General features: G+C 38.9%; 1 protein-coding gene and 1 pseudogene across 1 annotated transcript; both read left to right on the top strand.

Moving 5' to 3' along the window:
• Window positions 1-4,315: 4,315 nt before the first annotated feature.
• LOC142840510 (transcription factor BTF3 pseudogene) lies at window positions 4,316-4,885 on the top strand (annotated as a pseudogene).
• A 1,199-nt stretch (window positions 4,886-6,084) lies between these two features.
• Window positions 6,085-8,107, top strand: LOC142841499 (uncharacterized). The gene is made up of 2 exons (XM_075958427.1): window positions 6,085-6,113; window positions 7,347-8,107. Exons 1-2 carry the CDS (start codon window positions 6,085-6,087, stop codon window positions 8,017-8,019), a joined length of 702 nt encoding a protein of 233 aa, XP_075814542.1. The 3' UTR covers window positions 8,020-8,107.
• The last annotated feature ends 15,404 nt before the right edge of the window (window positions 8,108-23,511 follow it).

The raw sequence follows: 23,511 nt of genomic DNA, 5'->3' as shown, positions 1-23,511 counted from the left end.
CGACATAAAAGCATCATAATCAGGAAAAGAAACTAAAACAAGTTTTATAATTTCTATAGCCTATTAACAAATATAATATTTCTCCTTCATCTTCTTAAGAGCATAGTGGAGGGGACATAGACACACCATGGTGCATGTGTGGAAGCCAGAGGAAGACTTTAAGGAGTCAGTTCTTTCCTTCCACCTTTATACGTGCTCAGGGAATTGAACTCCTCAGGTAACCCGGCTTGCAGAATATGCACTTTATCCCCTGGTAAAGTGCTGGTCCTTCACCTTTTGAAAGGGACTGTTTGATTAGGCTCAAGGTTTGAGGAGAGGGAATGCATCCTGGTGGAGAAGGCGTGGCAGAATCAGCTCCACGGCAGTGGAAGTGTGCAATTAGAATTACTTGTTTCCTTGTATCTCAGGGAAAGGCCTCTTCATCACAATGTTTCTTAAAAGATGTTTGCTTATGGTAGATACATAACCCTGCGCCTTTTCAATTTGTGGAGCAGCACTTGAAGGACACCCAGAAAGCTAGGAGACTAGCATTGCTGCTTCTACCTATTGATCCTGCAAATATTTGTTGGACTCCTTGTATGTCATTAACTGTTAGTTTAGTGTTAAAGATACAGATAAATAAGCTATGAGTCCCACTCTTAAGCGCTCTTAGCCTCGGAGTCATAAACAAACATCTCTGTGATGAGAAACATGAGTTGTGATAGATGCATGTTTAATGTACAGTAGGACACAGCGACCATCATCAATTCTGCTTACAGGATTAAGGGAAAGCTTCGGAGAGGACAAATTGAACCAGAACCTGAGTAATGAGTTAGTACCAAAGTAACTCTTCCCCTTACAGGCAAGTAAGTGGTTTGTCTCCAAACTCCAGTGATATTGAAGAAATAGAGGGAAAGTGTTTGGCCACTTAAAACTGCCTTGTACATTTTTATTTTAAAGGCATTTGTAAATGTCCATATCTAAAATTAAGTGTAAAAAGGTATGCTTTTATCCTATTACAAAAGTGAAAAAATGCAAATTAAATATGATCGAACCTACAAGGTTGGTAGAGTCCAAATCAGCCACATTTCATTTAGCGTAATGAATGGTACCATTTCCCAGAAGCCAAACTGCTGATGTTGCATTCCCCTCTTCCTGCTCTCGCTAATGAATATGTGCAAAGTAATGTGCTTAAAAAGAGCATAGTGCGTGAGAGCTCATAATGAAAAACTCCAATTGCATTCTCTGGAAAAAACTGTTACTCCTGCCCTTGTATCTGATGGGCACTACTCCACTCTCCAGTGAATTGCTTATATGCACGTTTTAATTTATCTAACAACCTTAAGACTGCCAAACTATTTTTGATTTGTATATGTAGATTTAGTTGACTCACATACTCTTCACTTCTCTTCTCTATTATATTCCACCTGAAATAATAGCAAGTGTGGTCACCTCTGTAACATTAGATAGCATTATCAACTTCCCTGTGTGGAACAATGAATCATGTTCCTTTCCTCTTCTCCCTTGTTAAACAACAACAATGCTCTCTCAGATCACTGATTCTTCCTTCCTTTTCATTTCCCAATTATTGTCACTTATACTCTTCTTTAGCAAGATGAAATTTATATTCTAATTTGTAGTCACAAATCAATAACATTATTATTATTGGTTTATATATTGATTCCAAGGGGTAAAATCCAAGAAACTTTGCAAACACTGCTTAAACCAAAGATGTTTGCCCTAGACCCAAATGTTAATTGTCCGAACACTGTCAGACAACCTTGCTTATCCAAAACTCATCACTGCGTGTGCACAGTGGTTTCATATTTTCTCCAGAGAGTTTTAAGTTGAAATGGTTTTTCCTCAGAACTTTGAAATTCTTGTGCTAACAAATTTTAATCAAGTATATAACTCAGTTTACCTGTGATAGGCATGGTTTACATCTGTTACCAAGGAGACATGTGAGTGAAATATCCTGTTTAGACAGTAAATTACATGGACCTCATAGCAACTAGCGCCTGCTAAAAGAAAAAGATTGGAGTTGATCGTTGTTTCCGTCTCAGGAACATATCTTGTCTTTAGAAATGTTTAGATTTTTCTCTTTGTCATTGCTATTCCCTGCCCAAAGAAATTTAGAGAATACGAAAACAGTTTTTCCTTTTGTTGTTATAATTATTACATTTCCTTTATTTGTCTCCAATAAATGGGAACATGTCTCCTTCATGGTTTTGTCAATATAAAATACTCACTTGGGAAATTACTGGAGAGAAGCATGCACACACCCAAATCTCATGGATCAAATCGTGATGACTTGATTATGCCAAAAGTTTCAGCCCATGTTAATATTTTCCAGTACCACAGATGAAAAATGATAGCATTTCTAGTAGACAGCGAGGAATTGATGCTGATTCCAAAAATCACAAAACTGATACCTGGGAGTGAGGATTAGGATTGAACAATGTGTTTAAAAGTCACGTCTCCTTCTTCATTTCCCTTCCATAAATTATTGTAACATTTCAGCCCTCACATTGCAAGATAACTTGAAAGGATAGGTAAAAGTAGAAAAACACTCCAATGACATAGAACATTTCCTGTTGATTATACCACTCAGAAGAGAGAGGAGATCTAATAAAATGAAATATTAAAATATCATTCTTGAAACTCTACCAGAATCCTGTGGCCAATGGTGCACAAAATATACTCTTTTATTCCAACAATTGTAGCTTTGGAAGCTAAAAGTGGTTATTTAGAGCATTTAAGTATTTAGCCTCAAACAGTTTAGAGGATTCCCAAAGGATTCTCCTTAGTGCTTTCCTGGGGATATCTCCCTGACCTGGTGTTGGTAGATACTTTACCAGAATGTTTAAGCAGGCCCTTGAATCTATATGCATCAGAAGTTCTTAGAATAAGATGATCCCAGATATTGTAGAGACTTGGGACTTGGATACTGATTCTTTAATAGAATACCATTTCTCTTCCATGAGACTAAATTGCTGAGCCAGCAGGAAGATTTAGATATCAACTTGAACCTAGCAAGGATAAGCTTTCCTGTGTATACATAATAGGAGGGAAATCTCATCCTACAGGTATAAAAGATCACCAATATTGTATTGTACACTGTGATAAATCAGCCAGATTTCCCTTCAGAGACTTCCACCCGCAGCTGCTGGGAATGCTACAGACTGTTAAGCCCCATCAGAGACTGCCTCAGCTGAATCTACCATGGTGGACAAAGGCAAAGTTTTCTCCCCAGAAAGAGTGTATGGAATATATACGTATTAGAGTACTACTCAGCAGTAAAAAAACAATGACTTTGTGAATCTTCTGTTTAATCCTAAAGCTCTTAATTGTAGTTCTCATCATATAGTTTCTATACCAGCTTTCCCTGCTGGATCCATAAGACATAAACTCATGTTCTTGTCCTCTTCATAGTCCCAAGTCCTATCTGTGGGAACACAGATTAAGCACTAATTTCCATGATGATTTTCCCCATAACCTCTTCTGCTCTGTGCCATTTCCACACTCCTTGGCTTTGCTCTGGTAACACAAGTTCATTCACGGGCTTTCTCTGCCATGTACCATAAGAACAGATCTTGCTCCAGTGCCTTGATATGATACCTACTTCTCAATACACACATTGCTTAGCCATTTTCCTACTGCAAAAGCCTCAGCTGTCAGTTATCCCCATGTCCCCAGTCCTACTTGTGATCACACAGTTATGTAACTGCCTTGCCTGGTGAGTGCCCCTATTCCACATACACCTCCTTTATCTCCACACACAAAGCCCTAGACCTGAACGCAGAATCAGTCATCAGCTTTCCTCATGACACTCAACTCACCTCTGCTATCTCTGGACTAGCCAACTGTACACTGACTTTGCATGGGAATTTTCCAAGAATAACACTTCACAGCCTCAAAACCACACTTCTAACCCAACCAGTAGTCATGCAAGTCCTACATCAGATTTCATCAAATCCAAATTCATCTGATCCATCTCTACACTTCAGTTCTACCCCGTGTTTGCAGGAATCTAACACATGATTGGCTCGGGACAAAAAACGGATACCACATGAGAACTGAAGGAGACTTTGAAAGGACGAACAAGACCCATACCCATTCAAACCAGACCATATGCCAGTATTATTAACTGTGTAGCAGACACAAAAAAATCTCCACTAACCAAGACGATATTTGCAATTGATACTTGCTGGAAAAAGAAGATCAGAGCCGCCACCATGCGTCCCTGCATGTGTGCACATTACCTCAGCTGGTCCGCCCGAGATCCCCTGAGCGCAAACCCTAGTCCCCCGCGCGAACCCATTTCCACTCCGACAAGATGAAAGAAACGATCATGAACCAGGAAAAACCGGCCAAGCTGCAGGCACAAGTGCGCATTGGTGGGAAAAGAACTGCTCGTAGAAAGAAGGTGGTTCTCAGAACAGCCACAGCAGATGATAAAAAACTACAGTTCTCCTTAAAGAAGTTCTCTGGTATTGAAGAGGTGAACATGTTCACAAACCAAGGAACAGTGATCCATTTTAACAACCCTAAAGTTCAGGCGTCTCTGGTAGCAAACACCTTCACCGTTACAGGCCACGCTGAGACAAAGCAACTGACAGAAATGCTTCCCAGCATTCTAAACCAGCTTGGGGCAGACAGTCTGACTAGTTTAAGGAGACTGGCTGAAGCTCTGTCCAAACAATCTGTGGATGGAAAAGCACCCCTTGCTACTGGAGAGGATGATGATGATGAAGTCCCAGATCTGGTGGAGAATTTTGATGAGGCTTCTAAGAATGAGGCAAACTGTACGGAGGCAACTTCTGAAGAACTGACACTTGCAGAAGTTACAGGAGCTGCTATTTTATATCATGGCTGCTTTGTAAAGGTCTTTTGTTTATGGATATGATCAAATCTAGATCGCTAATATTTTTAAGCCCAAGCCCCTTGGACACTGCAGCTCTTTTCAGTTTTTGCTTAAGCACAATTCATTCTTTGCAGCAAATTAAGCTGAAGAAGCGTGGGAAGAAAGTTTGGAAAAGGGTTAATAAAATTCTTTGCCTAGAAAAAAATAAAAAGAAAATCAGTTTTGTTCAATGGAATATAACTGGGAATACTCAATACATTCCAGTGTAGGCTTCATAACTAGCAGTAGCTGGCCAATGCAAACCTTATGCCATGTGTTCATTTTGTATTTTCGTCTTTCTAGTATTAAGATTTTTTTCAGAGAGATAGAGAAAGCAAAGACTGAACAAGTGGGCAGGTAGAGATGTGGGAAACAAAGGGAGTAGAAAACGATGTTAAAGGGAGAAATCATGATAAATTTATTTTATGAGAATTTTTTCAAATTAATCCTAGATTAATTTATACCTTTAATAGATTAATTATATCTCTAAAGGTTTGTGCATATGAGAGGGACAATAACCACTCTGGCCCTTTAAGACTATGTCTTGACTCTGGTTCTTTGCTCATAATGTGACATTCATCTCTGGTAGCTACGGAAACAAGAATTTTTTAAGGTCACTCTCTCATACTGGGCAGTCACTAGCATTTGGCCCTCATAGAAGGGAAGAAACGCAAGTATTTTATGTTTTCTACATGGTTTCTGTTAAAAGCTTTCAATTTCAGGAGACATAGAAGGTCAAAGAAGTCAATGACCTAAGTTTCAACTCTTTGTTGATATCATGTCTATGTCAGTAAATCCTACTGAATATAAGTAATGGGAATCCCTGTGTAGCCGTGGAGGCTCTGTAGCCTGTATTGGCCTTTATACATTTGTAGTTTCCTGAAACTGAGTATGTGAATTAGACTTTCTGTGTTTTTTTCTGTTTATATAATGGGGTAATGATTGCGTGAATCTCATTGGAGGGTCAGGACTATCAGATGGGCTAATATCCCTGAAGAGTATAAATGAGGCTTCAACTAAGCAAAGCAGAGGAAGGGGTTGGTTTGTGTGAACCAGGGGTTGATGGTGAGACACCATTCTGAGCTGAAATATCTGCCTAACAGAACTTCTTTTACTGAAGGTGATTCAACTCTTGTGCGACTCCCTGTCTGTACAACATTTCCTGCTATTTGGAAGATATTTATGATCGCGACATTCCTCAAATGGATCTCTTCCTCCTGGATAAACAAAGGTAAAAGCTTAAGATGAGCTTCATGGAGGGTTTCAAATTGGATCTTTATGAAGCATAAGCACCTCCTCCATGGGTTTCAGACATGGGCAAAACTAAATCTTGCCATGCTAGCTCATTTGTCTTCCACAAGAGAATTTCCCACCCTGATTCTGGTTGTGCTTCAAAACTCACTGATTCTGACATCAAAAGGCTCACATCTGCCTTAACAAGGAAGAGGGCATGGGTAGGGTGTTACTCAATTCATACTAGATTTTAAAGTCACCTTGCTGATATGACTTCCCAATTTAGTAGAGCTACTGCCTTCACCCTGTTAGGAAGTACATTCCACAGAGAATGTGGAATAGTGGGAAGCTGGTAGGGAAATTTTTGTGGCAAGGAGGTACAGTTTGTAGTGCACTCAAACCTTCTGCATTGGAGGTGGCAATGTTATCATGTACATGCCTGAACTTTATTTATGCTCAAGAACACAGTGACATCCTTCAGGGCATAGTTATTCATGAACATTGACCCTACATCCAAAGATATGAACCAATAAGTGATCTAAATAAGTTGGTGCATACAATAAATGTATAGTATTAATTTGGTGCTGGAGAAGATAGTTTCTCACATAAGACAGTTAGGATACTTCATATTCAGCAATGAAATGAAGGTAATTTTCTAATGTGTATGTTTGAGTAAGTCATGAGAAACGATTGAAATATTCATGAGGGCTCATGTTTCACATACAGATTTTAATTTTGGTCACATAATAATAATTCAGGTTTTCCAATATGTTTTCCGATAACACATACACTAGCATACGCATGTAGAAATATAGCAGACAATATAGGTGAATTAAATTTGTGTAAGTTCACTACCATAATTTATAGATATTTGTGCATTCTTCTGCTTATACCTCTCATTTAAGCTATTTATCTTATTTATGTATTGTAAACACTGCTTAATTAAACATCATTTAACATGTGTTGTAAATTATTGAGTATTAATTCCAAGCATTAACATGCTTAGTTAACAAATTTGCACATTTCAGCATTTGATAGATATAGTGAAATTGCTAATCAAAACCTCATATAGAGGGAACTTTGGCCATAGGTATATTACTTAAATACAACTTTTTGTGACAGCAAGGACAAGGTATAAGAACTTATTGCTCTGTAAACCATAACTCATTTTGTTTTCCACTGTCCCTTGTGTTCCTGACTTGACTATATACCTGTTCAATTTCATCTTTAGACTTGCCAATGCGAAGGAGTACCTCTTCAAGTTTAGTGGCCTCCTCTGCAGCCTATCAGCCTTGGTGTTCGAGATAGTCATCACAAACTGCAAATTCTGGCGCCTCTGGGAATTCAATGACAAGTTTGTGCAATTCGTGTCTTTTGGACTTTGGGAAGCTTTCTACCCTCAAGAATTTAATGTTTCAGGCACTGTAACCAAGATTCTGGTGCACACCCCTATCAATTCCACTTGGACCATTTCACCTGAATTTCAGTATGCACAGACACTGATAATGTGGGCTGTTACGATGAAGCCTGTAGTTCTGATTTTCAGTGCAATCGCCATTAATATTGACTGCATGAAAGACCCATTTATTGAGATGCAGTTATATTGCTACAAGGTTGCTGCCTTAGTTTTGTGTGTTAGCAGCATCTTCACATTTGTTTCTGTGAGCTGGAACCACTTTGTAGATCATTATGGCCAAACCACTCTTGACTTTCCACCTGACTTTCCGGTTAAAAAAGAAGCCTTAATAAGCAAACACTATACTGTTGTGTTCCCAATAGGGGTACTAATTGCCACCATGTCACTCTTTGGTGCTATCTTTTTTCTCTTTGAGATAAACTCTTTGAAACTAAAGAATCAGGTGAAGGCCAAGTGTGCTCCCATAGTGGCCGATCAAGAGATATGAAGTGAGAACTACACTTGCAACATCGGTCAGAAGGTTCCTAGAAGAAAGTTCCTATTCATATAAAAACTCTTGTAGTTCTCAACTCATTCTAAATAAAGCACCAACTTTATTTTCTTGGTCTGTCTAAATGACTTCCTCCTCTGTCTAACCTGTTTCTTTCTTTGGGTATTTTCGTATCCTAATCTCTGAAGGCCATGATCATGAGTTCAGATATTTCCGACAGGCAGTAGCAGGGAAAAGTAATGGTGAAATGCATGTTGCAAAGATATTTATCACAGGATAAATATCAAGTGAAAGAAGGTTTGTAAGGAAGCTGACACATAAACAGAAAAGTAAACACAATTCTGTCTGGAGACACTCTGAAACTCAGGTCTCCTGAAGGCAGAGCTGGACTTTATAGTGTTAGCTCTGCAGATAGTGTGTTCCCTTGTCATGTAGTAGGAAGACTATGCTGTACACTGGACAGTCATGCATATCTTTCTGTTTGTGAGTATCACAAATTGCTGAGCATTCCCTGTGTGCTCTGATAGAAAATATGGTGTAAAGATCAGAGGGCTGCTTGTCCGAGTTGTTTTTCTTGTTTTTACCTTCAGAAACACTGGGTTCAAACTCATATTAAGCTTGATGGCAAGCTTACATAGTCACTGGGCAATCTCACTAACTTCAAATATACCCCACTTTACATAAGGATATCCCATGTTTGGCATCCATAGAATGTAGGCCATTTTATAAAGTAAAAGAAATTTGCTTGCAAATGGGTAGAACTAGAAAAGGTCATCCTGAGTGAGCTAACCTAGACCCAGAAAGACAATTATTGTATGTACTCACTTATAAGTGAATATTAGCTGTAAGGTAACCATGATGCAATCACAGGCCCAGAGAGGATAACCATGCTACAATCACAGGCTCAGAGAGAAGCTAATTAACAAGGGGTCACGATGGGGCTTGAGAATCTCACTGTGAAAGGGTTATAGAATAGACATCACTGATGGATGGGAGAGGGGTCTAGATGGGGGCAAGGAATGAGAAAGGGATGGATCAGGTGAGGGGAAAATGGAGAGAGAGGTACTGAGCGAGACAACTGGTTTCTGGGACATTTCTGGGATGAGCTATAAACCTAGTAAAGTGGAAATTCCCAGAAATCTAACCCATTCCTCTCCATCATGCCTTGTACTCCATCCACTCTTCCTCCTCTGTTTCTCTTCATAAAAGGGTGGGCCTCCCGTGGTTTTCAGTCAATCACGGAATATCAAGTTGCAGTGAGACTAGGCATCTCCTGTTTTATTTAGGCTGGATGAGGTAATCTGGTAGGCAGAAAGGGTCCCCAAAGTAGGCAACAGCATCAGAGATAGCCCCTTTTGCCATTGATAGGAGTCGCACAAGAAGACCAATCTACATGGCTGTAACACACACACACACATACACACACACACATGCACACACATATATATGTACTCAGAAGGCCTAGGGTTTCTGTTTTTCCTTGTTAGATTTACATATCTTTATTCACCAGGGCAATGTCTAACCACAAAGACCTATTTCCTGCATCTCTGCTACTATGTGGATTCCCTGCTTAATCCCACTAAAGCCAGGTGTTGTAATAGGAGTGGTGGGGCTGCGTCCCCAGCACCCCGGCCGCCTGCTAGCTTATGCCTGAAATAACAACACACAAACTGTATTCATTTAAACACTGCTTGGCCCATTTCTATCTAGCCTCTTCTAGACTAATTCTCAGATATTAATTTAGCCCATTTCTAATCATCTGCATAGCACCGATAGGTGCGCTTACTGGGAAGATTCTAGCCTATGTCCATCCTGGGTCGGAGCTTCATCGCGTCTGCCCCAGAGAGCAGAGCTATCATGTCTACCCGGGAGCGGGGAGCATGGCGTCTCTGAGCTCACTTCCTCTTCCTCCCAGCATTCTGTTCTGTTTACTCCTCCCACCTATGTTTTAACCTGAGGCCAAGCAGTTTCTTAATTACTTAACCAATGACCTTACTCCATCAGCCAGGCCTACCAGAATAATCTGCAATCCTCAAGTCCTGACTGTGGATGAGTATATTATACATTGGAATTCCCTGTTGCTTTTGACCATATCTTACTCTTCTTTTTAATCCTTTTTTTGCATAATAGTTCAGGTTTAATAATTAAAGCAATAATCAAATAACAACATATGTCAAATGATCAGAAGAGGTTAAGCAGCTTGTGCCACAGAAACAATATGTTATGTTCTGTGGACTTAAGGGCCTATTGCTTCAAAAGCAATAGGAAGAACGTGTTTATAGCAGTAGTTGAAAATAAATGATAAATATGAGCATAGGAATATAGTAGGTGAAAATATTCTACACATGAAAAAGACAAAATATTCAGAAAATGATTAACTGGGCATATTTATTTATTTATTTATTTAAGATTTCTGTCTCCTCCCCGCCACCGCCTCCCATTTCCCTCCCCCAATCCTTCTCTCTCATCAGCCTGAAAAGCAGTCAGGGTTCCCTGCCCTGTGGGGAGTCCAAGGACCTCCCACCTCCTTCCAGGTCTAGTAAGCTGAGCATCCAAACAGCCTAGGCTCCCACAAAGCCAGTACATGCAGTAGGATCAAAACCCAGTGCCATTGTTCTTGACTTCTCAGCAGTCCTCATTGTCTGCTATGTTCAGTGAGTCCGGTTTTATCCCATGCTTTTTCAGACCCAGTCCAGCTGGCCTTGGTGAGTTCTCGATAGAACATTCCCATTGTCTCAGTGTGTGGTTGCACCCCTCGCGGTCCTGAGTTCCTTGCCTGTGCTCTCTTCTCCTTCTGCTCCTGATTTGGACCTTGGGGTTTCAGTCTGGTGCTCCAATGTGGAACTCTGTCTCTGTCTCCTTTCATCGCCTGATGAAGGTTAATATCCAGGAGGATGACTATATGCTTTTCTTTGGGTTCACCTTCTTATTTAGCTTCTCTAGGATCACGAATTATAGGCTCAATGTCCTTTATTTATGGCTAGAAACCAATTATGAGTGAGTACATCAGGAGACCGCTTCCTACGTATAACCCCAGAAGCACAGACATTAAGGGCATCATTGAATAAATGGGATCTCCTGAGACTGAGAAGCTTCTGTAAAGCAAAGGACACTGTCACTAAGACAAAAAGGCAACCCACTGACTGGGAGAAGATCTTCACCAACCCCGCAACTGACAAAGGTCTGATCTCCAAAATATATAAAGAACTCAAGAAACTAGACTGTAAAAGGCTAATCAACCCAATTATAAAATGGGGCACTGAGCTGAACAGAGAATTCTCAACAGAAGAACTTCAAATGGCCAAAAGACACTTAAGGTCATGCTCAACTTCCTTAGCAATCGGGGAAATGCAAATCAAGACAACTTTAAGATACCATCTTACACCTGTCAGAATGGCTAAAATCAGAAACACCAATGATAGCCTTTGCTGGAGAGGTTGTGGAGAAAGGGGTACACTCATCCATTGCTGGTGGGAATGCAAACTTGTGCAACCACTTTAGAAAGCAGTGTGGCGGTTTCTCAGGAAATTTGGGATCAACCTACCCCTGGACCCAGCAATACCACTCTTGGGAATATACCCAAGAGAGGCCCTATCATACAACAAAAGTATATGCTCAACTATGTTCAGTCCAACCCTTTCTAAGCCAATATTTATTCTTTCCATACAATTTGAACTCAATCACAGCTAATAAATGCTTCTACCTTAAGTCCAAATTCCATCTGGTACCATCTAATTCTGTTTCCTAGGCAACCATTTTGAAACAAATGGGGAAAACTAACTTTCAAGTTCTTTGTCCAAAATCATCCCTGATACCTACAAACCTGTGGAAGAAGCCTATTGATGCCTGCATAAGATTTCAAAGTTGACGGGAGGCAGAGGCAGGCGGATCTCTGTGAGTTCGAGACCAGCCTGGTCTACAAGAGCTAGTTCCAGGACAGGCTCCAAAACCACAGAGAAACCCTGTCTCGAAAAAAAAAAAAAAGATTTCAAAGTTGGCTCAGTAGTAGCATATCATTAGAATCTCCCACCCACCTTGAATTAGCAATAGTTTTATTTGTTTTAATAATGTGGAATGTCAGTCTTAAAGTGTCACAAGACTAAGCCCCTGTTGGGAATCCTAATGATGATAGTATAAAAGAATAGCCTTCTGGTTGGGAGCCCTAAGTTTGAATGTAACCTTTGGTATGAACTTTCCATTGTCATTGTAACAAATGGCACATACCTTGTAATGACCCAAATATATTATCTTATGTCTCTGTATTACAAAATCTTGGTAAAGTTAGCTTGTTCCTCGGCTTCATATTTCACAACCCAAACTTCTGGCCAAAGAGGAAGCTTTGAGAAAAATCCATTTCCAGACTTATTTAAGTAATTTAGTTCTTTGTAGTTGTTGGAGTAAAGCCCCAATTTCCTTGCTGCCTCCATGTCTTCTCATGCTCTTCATGGTCTCATATCTTGCACTTTACTTCGGTCTCTTCTGGTACTTCTTTGGCATTCCTCTTCTATGGCATCCTCTTTCCTTGTTCACAAGAGTTCATATGATTATGATGGACTTGCTTGAGTAATCCAGGTTACCATGGTCAGGACCCATTTTCAGAATTTCATTGGCAATGTTTCTTTGTGGCAATACCTACATCAGTGTTCCAATGAATAAACTGGAATTGGGAATATAGGAGAGGCACTTTTAATATTCAGCCTACCGCATCTAAAGGCCTGTATGTAAAGGAAATGACAGTTCCAAGGATATACCAAGCGGGGTATGTCCAACATATGAGGTATTGCTAACTTTGGTCACTCCTTCTAAGAACTTGCTATGTTAGGGTGTAGCAGTAGAGAAAAATCCAACAAATAACATAACATTTTTACACTGATCTCTCATCTTCTTGAGATACACTCCACCATGGAACAAATACCATACATTGTTCTTTATGGGCAGTATTTCCTAACTTTTGTCATGGTAGTATTCACCCAATTTGTAGGACTCTCCTCTCTAAGTCCTATCCCATGTATTCCATCTGGGATGTGGTCCTCAGGAATTCATATTTCTTAACAAACCTCCAGATCATCTTACCCTAAGGGAAGAGAGAGAGGTACATTTTCATAAGACCCAGATTGTGGCCAGCCAGTAAGTCTCTGTGTTTGCTGTTCCCTCTGCCTGAGTTACAGTTCCTCATGTTCTTTTCAGTTTTAACTCCTCCCAATCCTTCAGGATCTTCTGTGTTCCTTTCTCCCAAGAAAAACATTCTCTGACTGTCTTATCTACTCAAGACTGTCCTCTCCCTAATTATATTTCATCCCCTGACTGTTTTCATTTCCTGCACAGTCGATCATAATCTGCACATGTTTTATTAAAACATATACTTCTTTCTTATCTACCTCCCAAACTATCATACAATATTGAAAAAGACAAGGACACTTTGTATTTGTCTCGTGTCTGGTGAACTATTCGATGTTCAAGAAGTGATCACTGAATAAATGAATGAATGAACGAATGAATAAATGAGCAAACAGCAATGAATTCCTGCATGTCAAAGCCCACTCTTTAATTAGTCAAAGTCTGTGAGAACATAAACATTACCTAGAAGCCCATTTGTTGATTCCTCTATTTTCCCAAGAAGAATATGAGGGGGAAAACATCAACCAATTTGGATGAATAAACTGTTGCTATGCAAATCCAATAGTCAGGTACAAAGCTGATATTTCAAATAGACTTGTGTAAGCTGATATTTCAAATATTAAAGAAAAGTAAAACATTTGTTTTACTAGTATTTATTGAATTAACTAGCAATCTAACCATATGGCGTTGTTATTTGCTTAAGTAAGAACACAAACTGTGTAGAATTTTATATAAACAACATTGGGTAATCTAAACTGTGGGCTAAAAACATCAGGAGCTTTTCTCTTAGTTATTGCAGGTGCTGAGTATAAGTATTACAATTTTGCCAGCTGATGTTTCCATTAAACTGATTTGGCTGACATATGTTATGGAATGAATTCCTGAGGATGAGCAAAGGGTGTGCTTTCTTCTTCCTAAAAGTCTTTTCTATCTTTCTCTCTTCTGTGCACCCAAGGGCTAACATTCTGAGCTACATCATTCAACTTTCCATGTCACTAACTTGTGGTTCATTCCACCTAACAGAAAATGCCTGGGGATTAAATAGTAAAGCGAAGACTTTAACATAGCAAAGTTATTATTACACTGGCAATCTCCCATACCATTCTTCTAATAACAAAACTCCTGTTAGGAAGGACAGTGAGATGGTTCAGAGGGTAGAGGGCCTCGCTGAGGAACCCTGGTGATCTGAGTTCTACACCCAAAACTCACATAAATGTGGAAGGAGAGAACCAGCTCCTCGGAGTTGTCCTCTGACACATGTTGTGGCCCATACACACCTCCCCACACACATCAAATACCCACACACAATAAAAATAAATTAATAAAAAAATCTAAAATTCTTTGTTAGGAACTCCTCTTCACTGCTTGTGGTAGTTGCAGTCCCTGCTTGCCTCAATGGATGCTAGAAGTACCCTGATGGTGTACACACTCTGTATTAGTTACTTGTTTTGTTACTGTGACAAAATACACTGACAACACAACGTAAAGAAGGAAGGGGAAGATTTAGTCACAGTTACAGGGTACATTTCTTCCAAGAAGGACCTATGGCATGACTGACAGCTGGACGATGAAGTAACTGTTCACTTTGCACACACTGTCTAAAAGCAGAGAGAGGAACCCTAGTGTTTAGCACCCCTTCTTTTTATTCAATATGTCACGGGAGCCCTTTGGATGGAGCCTAGTACTTCAACAAAGCTCATTCACATAAGCATGTATCATTTTCCCTCACTGCGGAGAGTCTGCTTTCCACAAATGGGGTTTAAATTTTGATGTGTCTCAGCTTTTATACTAGAATTTTACAGAAATACATGAGGACTTACATGAGAAATTCCTTGACTCTTTAGTGGGAAAAGACATCAGTAAAGTGAAAACACTAACATAACCTTATCTATGACACCTCCTAGAAATAAAAATCCCAACAAATTAAACACTTGGTCATTCTTCCAAGTTCTCATCTTTATGACTCATAGCTAAAGTCAGACTTCCCACATCAACAGATAGAATCTAGATAACCTCTCATAGGCATATTCAGAAGTTGGCCTAATATAGATTATCTATCATGGTGACTGAGCAGATGGCTTTTCTCTTAGGTAATTCTAGATTCTCTCAAGTTGAAAGCTAATGTTAACCATCACACACTGGTATCTCAACATTCCTCAACAGTTTCCTCAACTTTATCCATACCTTAAATTCACTCCTTCAACAAAAAGATGCATTCAAAATTCCCAAGTGAGTAAACTATCTTATGCTTGGATTCGGACCTATATTTATTTTTCTTAGCCCAATCCCTTTTCTCATGGGCAATAAAGAGGCTAGAGAAGGTGAAGGGGGGGCAATTCCCTGGGATATTGTCTCAATACCAGCTGTTTGTGACTACCAAGGATGGCAGGCAAATGCCTTCCATGGGTCTTTCCTTCCATCTTCTTACTTCTGGTGGTTTAAAAGATTGAGGATGGTAAAATAAAAATAGTTTACAATTGGACAGAGATTTTCTTTTCTACTAAGAAATTAGACCCAAGAGCTTGAAGCTAATTTGAATTTCTTTAAATGAGAAAGCTTAGCTTGAGTACTTACTTTTGAATGCTTAATTGTTCAGCTTTGGAGCGGTTTCATCTATTTTTGAATGATAATAAATCATTTGAGTAGCCTATTTTGTTTATAAAGTGCTTCATTTGGCTACATTTCAAGAAATGCAACATGGCAAACAATACTTGTAATATGAATGGTTCAGAAAACAAACAAAGAGCTGATAGAGCCTCCATTCCTTATGGAGCTGATATACTCCATAAGTATAAATGGACCCCAGTTATTGAATAAAGCTTTCCAGATAAGCATGTATCATTTTACATAATTGCAAAGGGTCTGATTCCAACAAATAGGTTGTAAAATCCCTTATGCCTGTTGACATGATTCAATTTTTATACTAGGATTTTATAGAAATACATGAGGACTTGTATATGGAAAATCTTTGGCTTTTTTAGTAGAAAGCCATCAATAAATTGGAAACACTAACATAGCCTTAACTCTAACACATTCTAGATATAAATGAGGAATACTGAGAACTCAAGAACAATCGCAGTGGATTTTTTATCCTACTGCACGTACTGGCTTTGGGGGAGCCTAGGCAGTTTGGATGCTCACCTTAGGAGACCTGGATAGAGGTGGGCGGTCCTTGGGCTTCCCACAGGTCAGGGAACCCTGATTGCTCTTCGAGCAGATGAGGGAGGGTGACTTGATGGGGGAGGGGGGGGAAATGGGAGGCGGTTGCGGGGAGGAGGCAGAAATCCTTAATAAAGAAAGAGAAAGAAAGAAAGAAAGAAAGAAAGAAAGAAAGAAAGAAAGAAAGAAAGAAAGAAAGAAAGAAAAAATTCCAGCAAGCTAATTCACCTGATCATGCTTCAGGTTTCTCATATTTAAGGCAAAAGCAATAAAACCTTCCAACTTCATAAGCATTGAGATGTGTACAATTCTTATAAAGCAGATCTTGAGACAAGAACTGGAGAACAGATGGTTCACTTAGGAGGCAATCCCTGGAAGCAGAAATTAGCAAAGTGGAGTATGGGAAAGAAAAAATTACTACAAAATACTATGTGCATGAGTGTGTTACCACTGTGGTTAATTTGAATTAAACACATCAGAAGTTCTCTTAGCATCCAGAAAAAATGTTCCACACACTAAGATCAGGGCCTTGATCTACCCACATCAGAGATGTTTCTTCTTGCGGTAGATGGGAATCAGCATAGAGGCCCACAACTAGACAATGTGCAGAGAATGTGAGACTTTGGAGCAGTCAAACTTAAATTGGATGCCTCCATCAAACCTCTCCTCTCAAGACTCAGGGGTCTATACAGAAGAGGAGGTGGAAAGATTGAAAGAGCCAGAGGAGATAGATGACTCCAAGGAAATGGTATCTTTTAGATACAAGACTGGTGTGCACATGAAGTCACAGAGACTAAGACAGCACACACGAGACCTGCACAAGTTCAAACCAGACAAAATGTCAGCAAGAAGAAGGAGAAGTGCACATGAAATGCTATTTGCAATTGATACCTGCTGGCAAAGAGAAAACAAGTTTTCTCCAATGTATTGGGTATAAGTCATCCACGCTCCAGGCAAACCTTACATTGGTATTTTTGTGGTCTTTGTTGCTGTTGTTTCACCTTGTGTTGTCAATTTTTTTTTAACTTTTATTCGGCTCTCATTTTTAAATTTTATTTTGCTTACATTCTAACCACAATTTCCCCTCCTTCCACTCCTCCCTGTCCCTTTCTCCACTTTCTCTCTCCCCCAGATCAACTACTCCTCTCTTTCTCTTCAACAAAAGGCAGACCTCTTAGGGATATCCATTAAACATGGTCTAATAAGAAACAAGACTGGGCACAAACCCTGGCTACCTTTTATAACAAGACAAGGCTCATAACAGTAGGACCTGATGGGAGGAGATGAAGAGACACACAGACAAATATTAGGTGGAGCCAAGAAAGCCCAACAGAAAAAGAAAGAAGCCAGAGGAGTCAAGGACACAACAAAAATGTGGCCCACAAAATCAACTAAGCAGACCTCATAGGGGCTCACAGAGACTAAAGTGACAAACACAGACCCTTCCTGTATGGGTATGAGCTAGGTCCCCTGCATATATGTGTTATAGTTGTATAGCTTGTTGTTTTTGTGGGATCCCAAACACTGAGAATAGGAAGGTATCTCTAACTCTTTTGCCTGCTTTTGGAACCCTCTTCCTCCTACTGGCTTTCCTCTCCCAGCCTTGAAATACTTGATATGAGGGTTTGTTTGGATTTTTTTTTTGTCTTATTGGTCTTTTTCTTGTTTGTTTTTATTTTTGTGGAGGTTTTTTCTTTCTTAGTTTTTGTTTGTTTGCTTTCGATGGTTTTTTTTTAGAGTTTTTGTTTTGTTTTGTTTTGTTTTGTGAGAGAGAAACATAACTTAAAGTTATGTGGGTAAGGAGGGGGAGGACCTGGGAAGAGTTGTGACATGAGAAAACATGATCAAAATATATTGTATGGAAAAAATTAATAATAAAAAATAAAAAATGTTACTCATAACTGTTCTGAAGCCAGGTGGTTGGTCATTGACTAAAGCATTTGTTCAATTAATTTCTACTTGTGGAAGATTACTATCAGATGTCAACTCTCTAGCACTTCTTTTTCCAGTCATGTTTATACAGATGTTGAGAGGATCCTCTGGAACCCTAAGACAAAAAAAAGTGTTTCATCTCTTTAAGATTGAACACCTATATGGCACAGAAAGCTGTACACCACAGAGGCTCTGGATGCAATAGGGCCAATGTTTATATCACAAAAAATAGAGTTTAAATAGATTTGTTTAGGGCCCAAACTAAGGCAAATGTGGTAGAGAAGGGAAAAGAGAAAGGTTTTGAAAGACATCCGAGATCCAAGTAGCACAATTTATGACTACTGAAAAGGAAAGAAAACTGTGGAATAAGCTTTATATAGGTCTAGTAAATGGGAATGAAGACAGTTTCCTTTTTCATAGTAGAACAGGTGGCAATATGAGTCAGTGATGCTTCTTCATGCAGAATTATTTTGGAATTAGGAACATTTACTTCTCTCTGTTTTATGTTTTCTACATAGAAAGATATCCATGAGTGTGGTCTTTCAGACCTCTTCATCTGAGAATGACTTATTTGTCTGACATGAGATAAGAAAATGTGCTTGCACAACTCTGTCCTTGCCTCCTCTCCCTTTAACATGTTAACCTGTTCTGCTGGTTCATTTTAATTATCAACTGGACACAATCTAGAATCACATGGTAAGACTCTTAATGAAGGGTTATCTAAATTGGATTGGCCCATGGGAAAGTCTTTGAAGGTTTGCCTTATGTGAATTAAATTGGGAAGATAAAACATGACTAATAAAAGCTCAGGGACTGAAATTTGGGTTCAACTTGAAGGTCAGAAAAACAAAACAGCCGGCCACTGGTTCTTACTTCTGCATCAGTTCAAAATGGCAATCCTGCCTCAGGAATCTCAGAATGAGACTGTGTCTGTGACCTGTCTCTTCCCATCTTTTATTACTCTTCAGGGCTGGGACTAAAAGCGTATACCACTGAGATTAAAGGCATGCACCATCCATTTCTATGGAAACTAGTGTGGTTACTGAAATTAAAAGTGTGTGGTACCACTGCCTGATCTGTAAGACTGACCAATGGGGCTGTTTACTCTCTGATCTTCAAGAAAGCTTTATTTATTAAAACACAAATGAAATGCCACTACATTTTCCCTTTTTGTCTAAAATAAAAAAGAAGGCTATAACTAATATAAGAAAAACTATATATAATAAGTACAAGAACTATATTAATATATACAGGTAATAAATAAATCAACAATGTATAGTCTATTTGCATTTGACAAATTCAGAGAAAATACTCCATATCTATGTTATCTTGGTGAGTTCAACATCTTGTACCTAAGTTACTTTCTATTATAACTTGCTTTATGCTTCAGAAAAACAAGGAAAACTATAACTATCTAGTTCTCAACTCCCTCAGAGACCCAAGAAGGAAATAATATTAACTAAGTAAGCAGGAAGTGCAAGCAAGAGGCTTCCAAAATATGTGAGAAATAACAGAGACAGCTGGCTACCTGGACGTTGGAGCATCAACCATTTTTGGCCTACAGGCCTAGCATATCTGACAAATTTTTCTGTGAAGCAGGATATTCTGAAGGGCCGTTGCTCCTTGTTTTGACAATGTTTGGCAGTCACTTCGTTTTATGTCCTGCTTGCCTAATTGGGAGAGTATACTGTCAGTAGTCAAGGTAAAAGCTTACTTTTTCCATAAAGAAATTAACTCCATGTGGAGTTCTTTCAATGCCCATTATCTTCTCTGAAGTAGATTGGAGCTTCCAGGAGCTGACATGCCTCATGGTCATAAAAAAGGAACCTGGGTTATTGAAACATCTTAAATGCTATATTCTGTAGATCTCTGAAGTGTTTGAAGATGATCTGTCTATCCAAAAAAATATCTTTGTTTGACCTTGAAAACATATTCAGTGTGACTACAAGTTTGACTATATTAGGTGATTAACTACCAATCTACATTTCCTTTTTTATCATAGACAGTGATAAAAATTTTCAAAAACTAGGAACTGCATTACATTATTAAATGAGCTCTATAGGTAGAATACCTTAAAGAAGATTTTAAAATGTATGTATAGTATGTCTTATAAAATTAATCTCAAATTTGTATCAAAATACAAAATTTGTATACAACATATAAAAGTCCAATCCAATGTAAAACATTTAAAATTAATAGTTGTTTTTTAAAAGTAGATTCAATAATCTACCTTTTCATCTTATCATATCTATAACCTCACTTTTTCCAGAGTATATTCAATTATCTACCATTTTATCCAATCATATCTATATTTCCCCTTTTTTCAAGACAATCACCTTGAATATAATTTCCTTTGTTTAGTTTTTTTCTGACCATTATCAATAATAATTTGCAACTAACACACTAAACCAAAAGAAACATCCATAACCCATTTGAGCAGAATGTGGAAGTAATTTTCTAGGTTACTTCCTGCTGATTGGGAACATTGATAATCTTATGGGGACCCAAAGAAAATTTAGGATTATGGTCAAGTTCTGACTGGAGTATTCTGTGAGGCCAGATCATCTCAGCCAGCAATCTTGAAGCTGTTCTGGATGTAGAACTACGAAAAAAACTGCAATAGAGGTGCTCTAAATCATTGGATCATCTGGGCCATCCACTCCTATTGAAATTTTTCAGGGGGCCTTCCTTGATCAAACTTTATTTTTCTTAACCCAGAATAAATCTACATACAGCCTCTTACTTCCTGTGGAAACAAAAGCAAAACCACATCTCCAAAGTAACATATGCTTTGTCTTACATTTTGAAGTCAAGGCATTTTCAGAATATATATAAATAATTGAATCAGTCTAACAGCATTTATAATCAAATGTCTTTCAGCAGCAGTTGTTCCTTCTTCAGCACTCAAACAATTCAAAAACAATACAAAAACATGCAGTATCCAGATTCTCTGTATATTTTCAATCTTCACAAGGAAGGTAAGACAGGGTGGATGGGAACTGGAGTGTTAGTTTTTCTCCCAAACCCATGTGGCTAGTTTTGAGTTCCAATTCCTAGAGCTATAATTCCAATCCCAGCTCTGGCCTGGTCTTGTGGCTAATAAGTCTCAGGTAAATGGGGATTTTTTGTAAATTTATGCCACAAAAGTTGGGAATCAAATGAAGCATGATTAATAAAAGATCAGGGACTGAAATTGGGATTCAACCTGAAGGTCAGAAAAGCAAAACAGTTAGCCATTGACTCTTACCTCTACCTGAGTCCAAAATGGCAATTTTGCCTTTAGGTATCTCAGAATGAGATTGTGTCTGTGAGCTGTCTCATCCAATCTTTTATTCCTCCCTAGGGATAGGATTAACGACATGTAAACCTGGGATTAAAGGCATGCACCACCCAGTTTCTTTGGTGAACTAGTGTGGCTACTGGGATTAAAGATGTGTGTCACCACTGCCTGGTCTATAAGGCTGACAGGTAGGGCTGTTTTACTCTCTGATCTCTAGGCAAGCTTTATTTATTAAAATACAAATGAAATGCCATTACAGGAAGACCCAGCCCACCATAGGTGATGACATGGATTTGGGTTCTGGACTGTATGAGTAGAAAAAGTGTACTAAGTAATAAACATGCATACATTTATTTCTTTCTGCTCCTGACTGTGGATGAGATGGAACTATCTACTTCAAGTCCCTGCCTTAACTTACTCAAAATAATGAAACTAGAAGCCAAGTAAACCCTTTTTGAAAGGATATGTAATAACAGCAACTGGAAATTAAACTAGGTTAGATACCTGTAGAGAGTATTGGAGTTTGCTTGCCTTCATCCCTATTCTTGAATAAGAGGTTTGTGGTTGTTAGAAATACATGTCAATTACAACAGTCAGCCTGATTTATTATGCCAATCAATGAGAAAAACTCCATTTGTCACTTGGGAGGCAGAAGCAGGAGAATATCTGAGTTCCAGGAAAGCCAGGACTGTTACACAGAGAAATTCTGTCTCAAAAAAAAATCAAAAAAAGAAGAAAAATAAAAAAGAACTCCATTCATGGGCCATCAAGACGCCAAGATGACTCAGCAGATGAAAGTGCTCGCTGTACAAGTCTAATGTGTTGAAATAGGAGCGGCGGGGCTGCGTCCCTGGCACCTGGCTGCCCCCACAGCTAGCTTTACCCGAAATAATTACACGAAAACTGTATTCTTTTAAACACCGCTTGGCCCATTTCTATCTAGCCTCTTCTAGGCTAGCTCTCGCAACTGGACTAACCCATTTCTAATAATCTGCTGTAGCCCACGAGCTGGCTTACCAGGAATGATCTTAACCTGCATCTGCCTGGAGTGGGCAAACCATGGCGACTCTCTGACTCAGCTTCTTTCTCCCAGCCTTCCGTTCTGTTTACTACACCCACCTATGTTCTAACCAATAAAATGGGCCAAAGCAGTTTCTTTATTTTTTAAGCAATGACCTTCCTCCATCATTTCCCCTTTTTCTGTTTAAACAAAAAAGAACGGCTTTAACCTTAACGTAGTAAAATTACATATAACAAAAAGTTATCAAGCAAGAATTATAGTTACAATATTTATATCTATTTTATCTTTTATCATAACTAAGGAAAACTATAACTATCTATTCATTCTTCAACTCCATCAAAGACTCCAGAAGGATATAATACTACCTAAGTAAACAAGAAATAAGAAAACTCTAGAAATGACAGAGACATCTTGCTGCCTGGACAGTCACCCAAAGTTCTTTTGTACCGTTGGGGCATCCATCTTCAGCCTTCAGGCCCAAAGTATCCAGCAGACATTTCCGTGAAGCACGAAATTCCAAAGACAGTTCAGTCACTATCTGCTGTGTCCTGCAGAATGTCTCGCAGACTCTTTCATGAGTCGTGAACCCCGAAAGACCATCTCACCTTTAGGCAAGTTTAGCAGTCCTCTCTCTGCAGGTTCTTTGTGTCCAGTTTATGCATCAGTCCAGGCAAGAGCAGTTTCTTGCCCAAATGGCTATCAAGCTCCATAAGGATCCTCTTCGATGCCCATCTTCCTCTTGAAGTAGATTGGTGCTGCCAGGAGCAGACATGTCTCATTGTCATGAAAAGTCCTAAGTTATTAAAATATTTTAAATGCCATATTCTGTAGCCTTTGAGAGATATGAAGAATGCCTATCTGAAATATATCTCTATTTATCTAGAAAATCTAACTAACATGACTACAAGCTTGACTATTATTTATGATTATCCATTAACCTATATTTCTTAATTATACATTACATTTTTTAATGAACTAC

The sequence above is a fragment of the Microtus pennsylvanicus genome, chromosome X (genome assembly GCF_037038515.1).
Source record: "Microtus pennsylvanicus isolate mMicPen1 chromosome X, mMicPen1.hap1, whole genome shotgun sequence".
Lineage (NCBI taxonomy): Eukaryota > Metazoa > Chordata > Mammalia > Rodentia > Cricetidae > Microtus > Microtus pennsylvanicus.
This window is presented reverse-complemented; position numbering and strand designations above follow the sequence as displayed.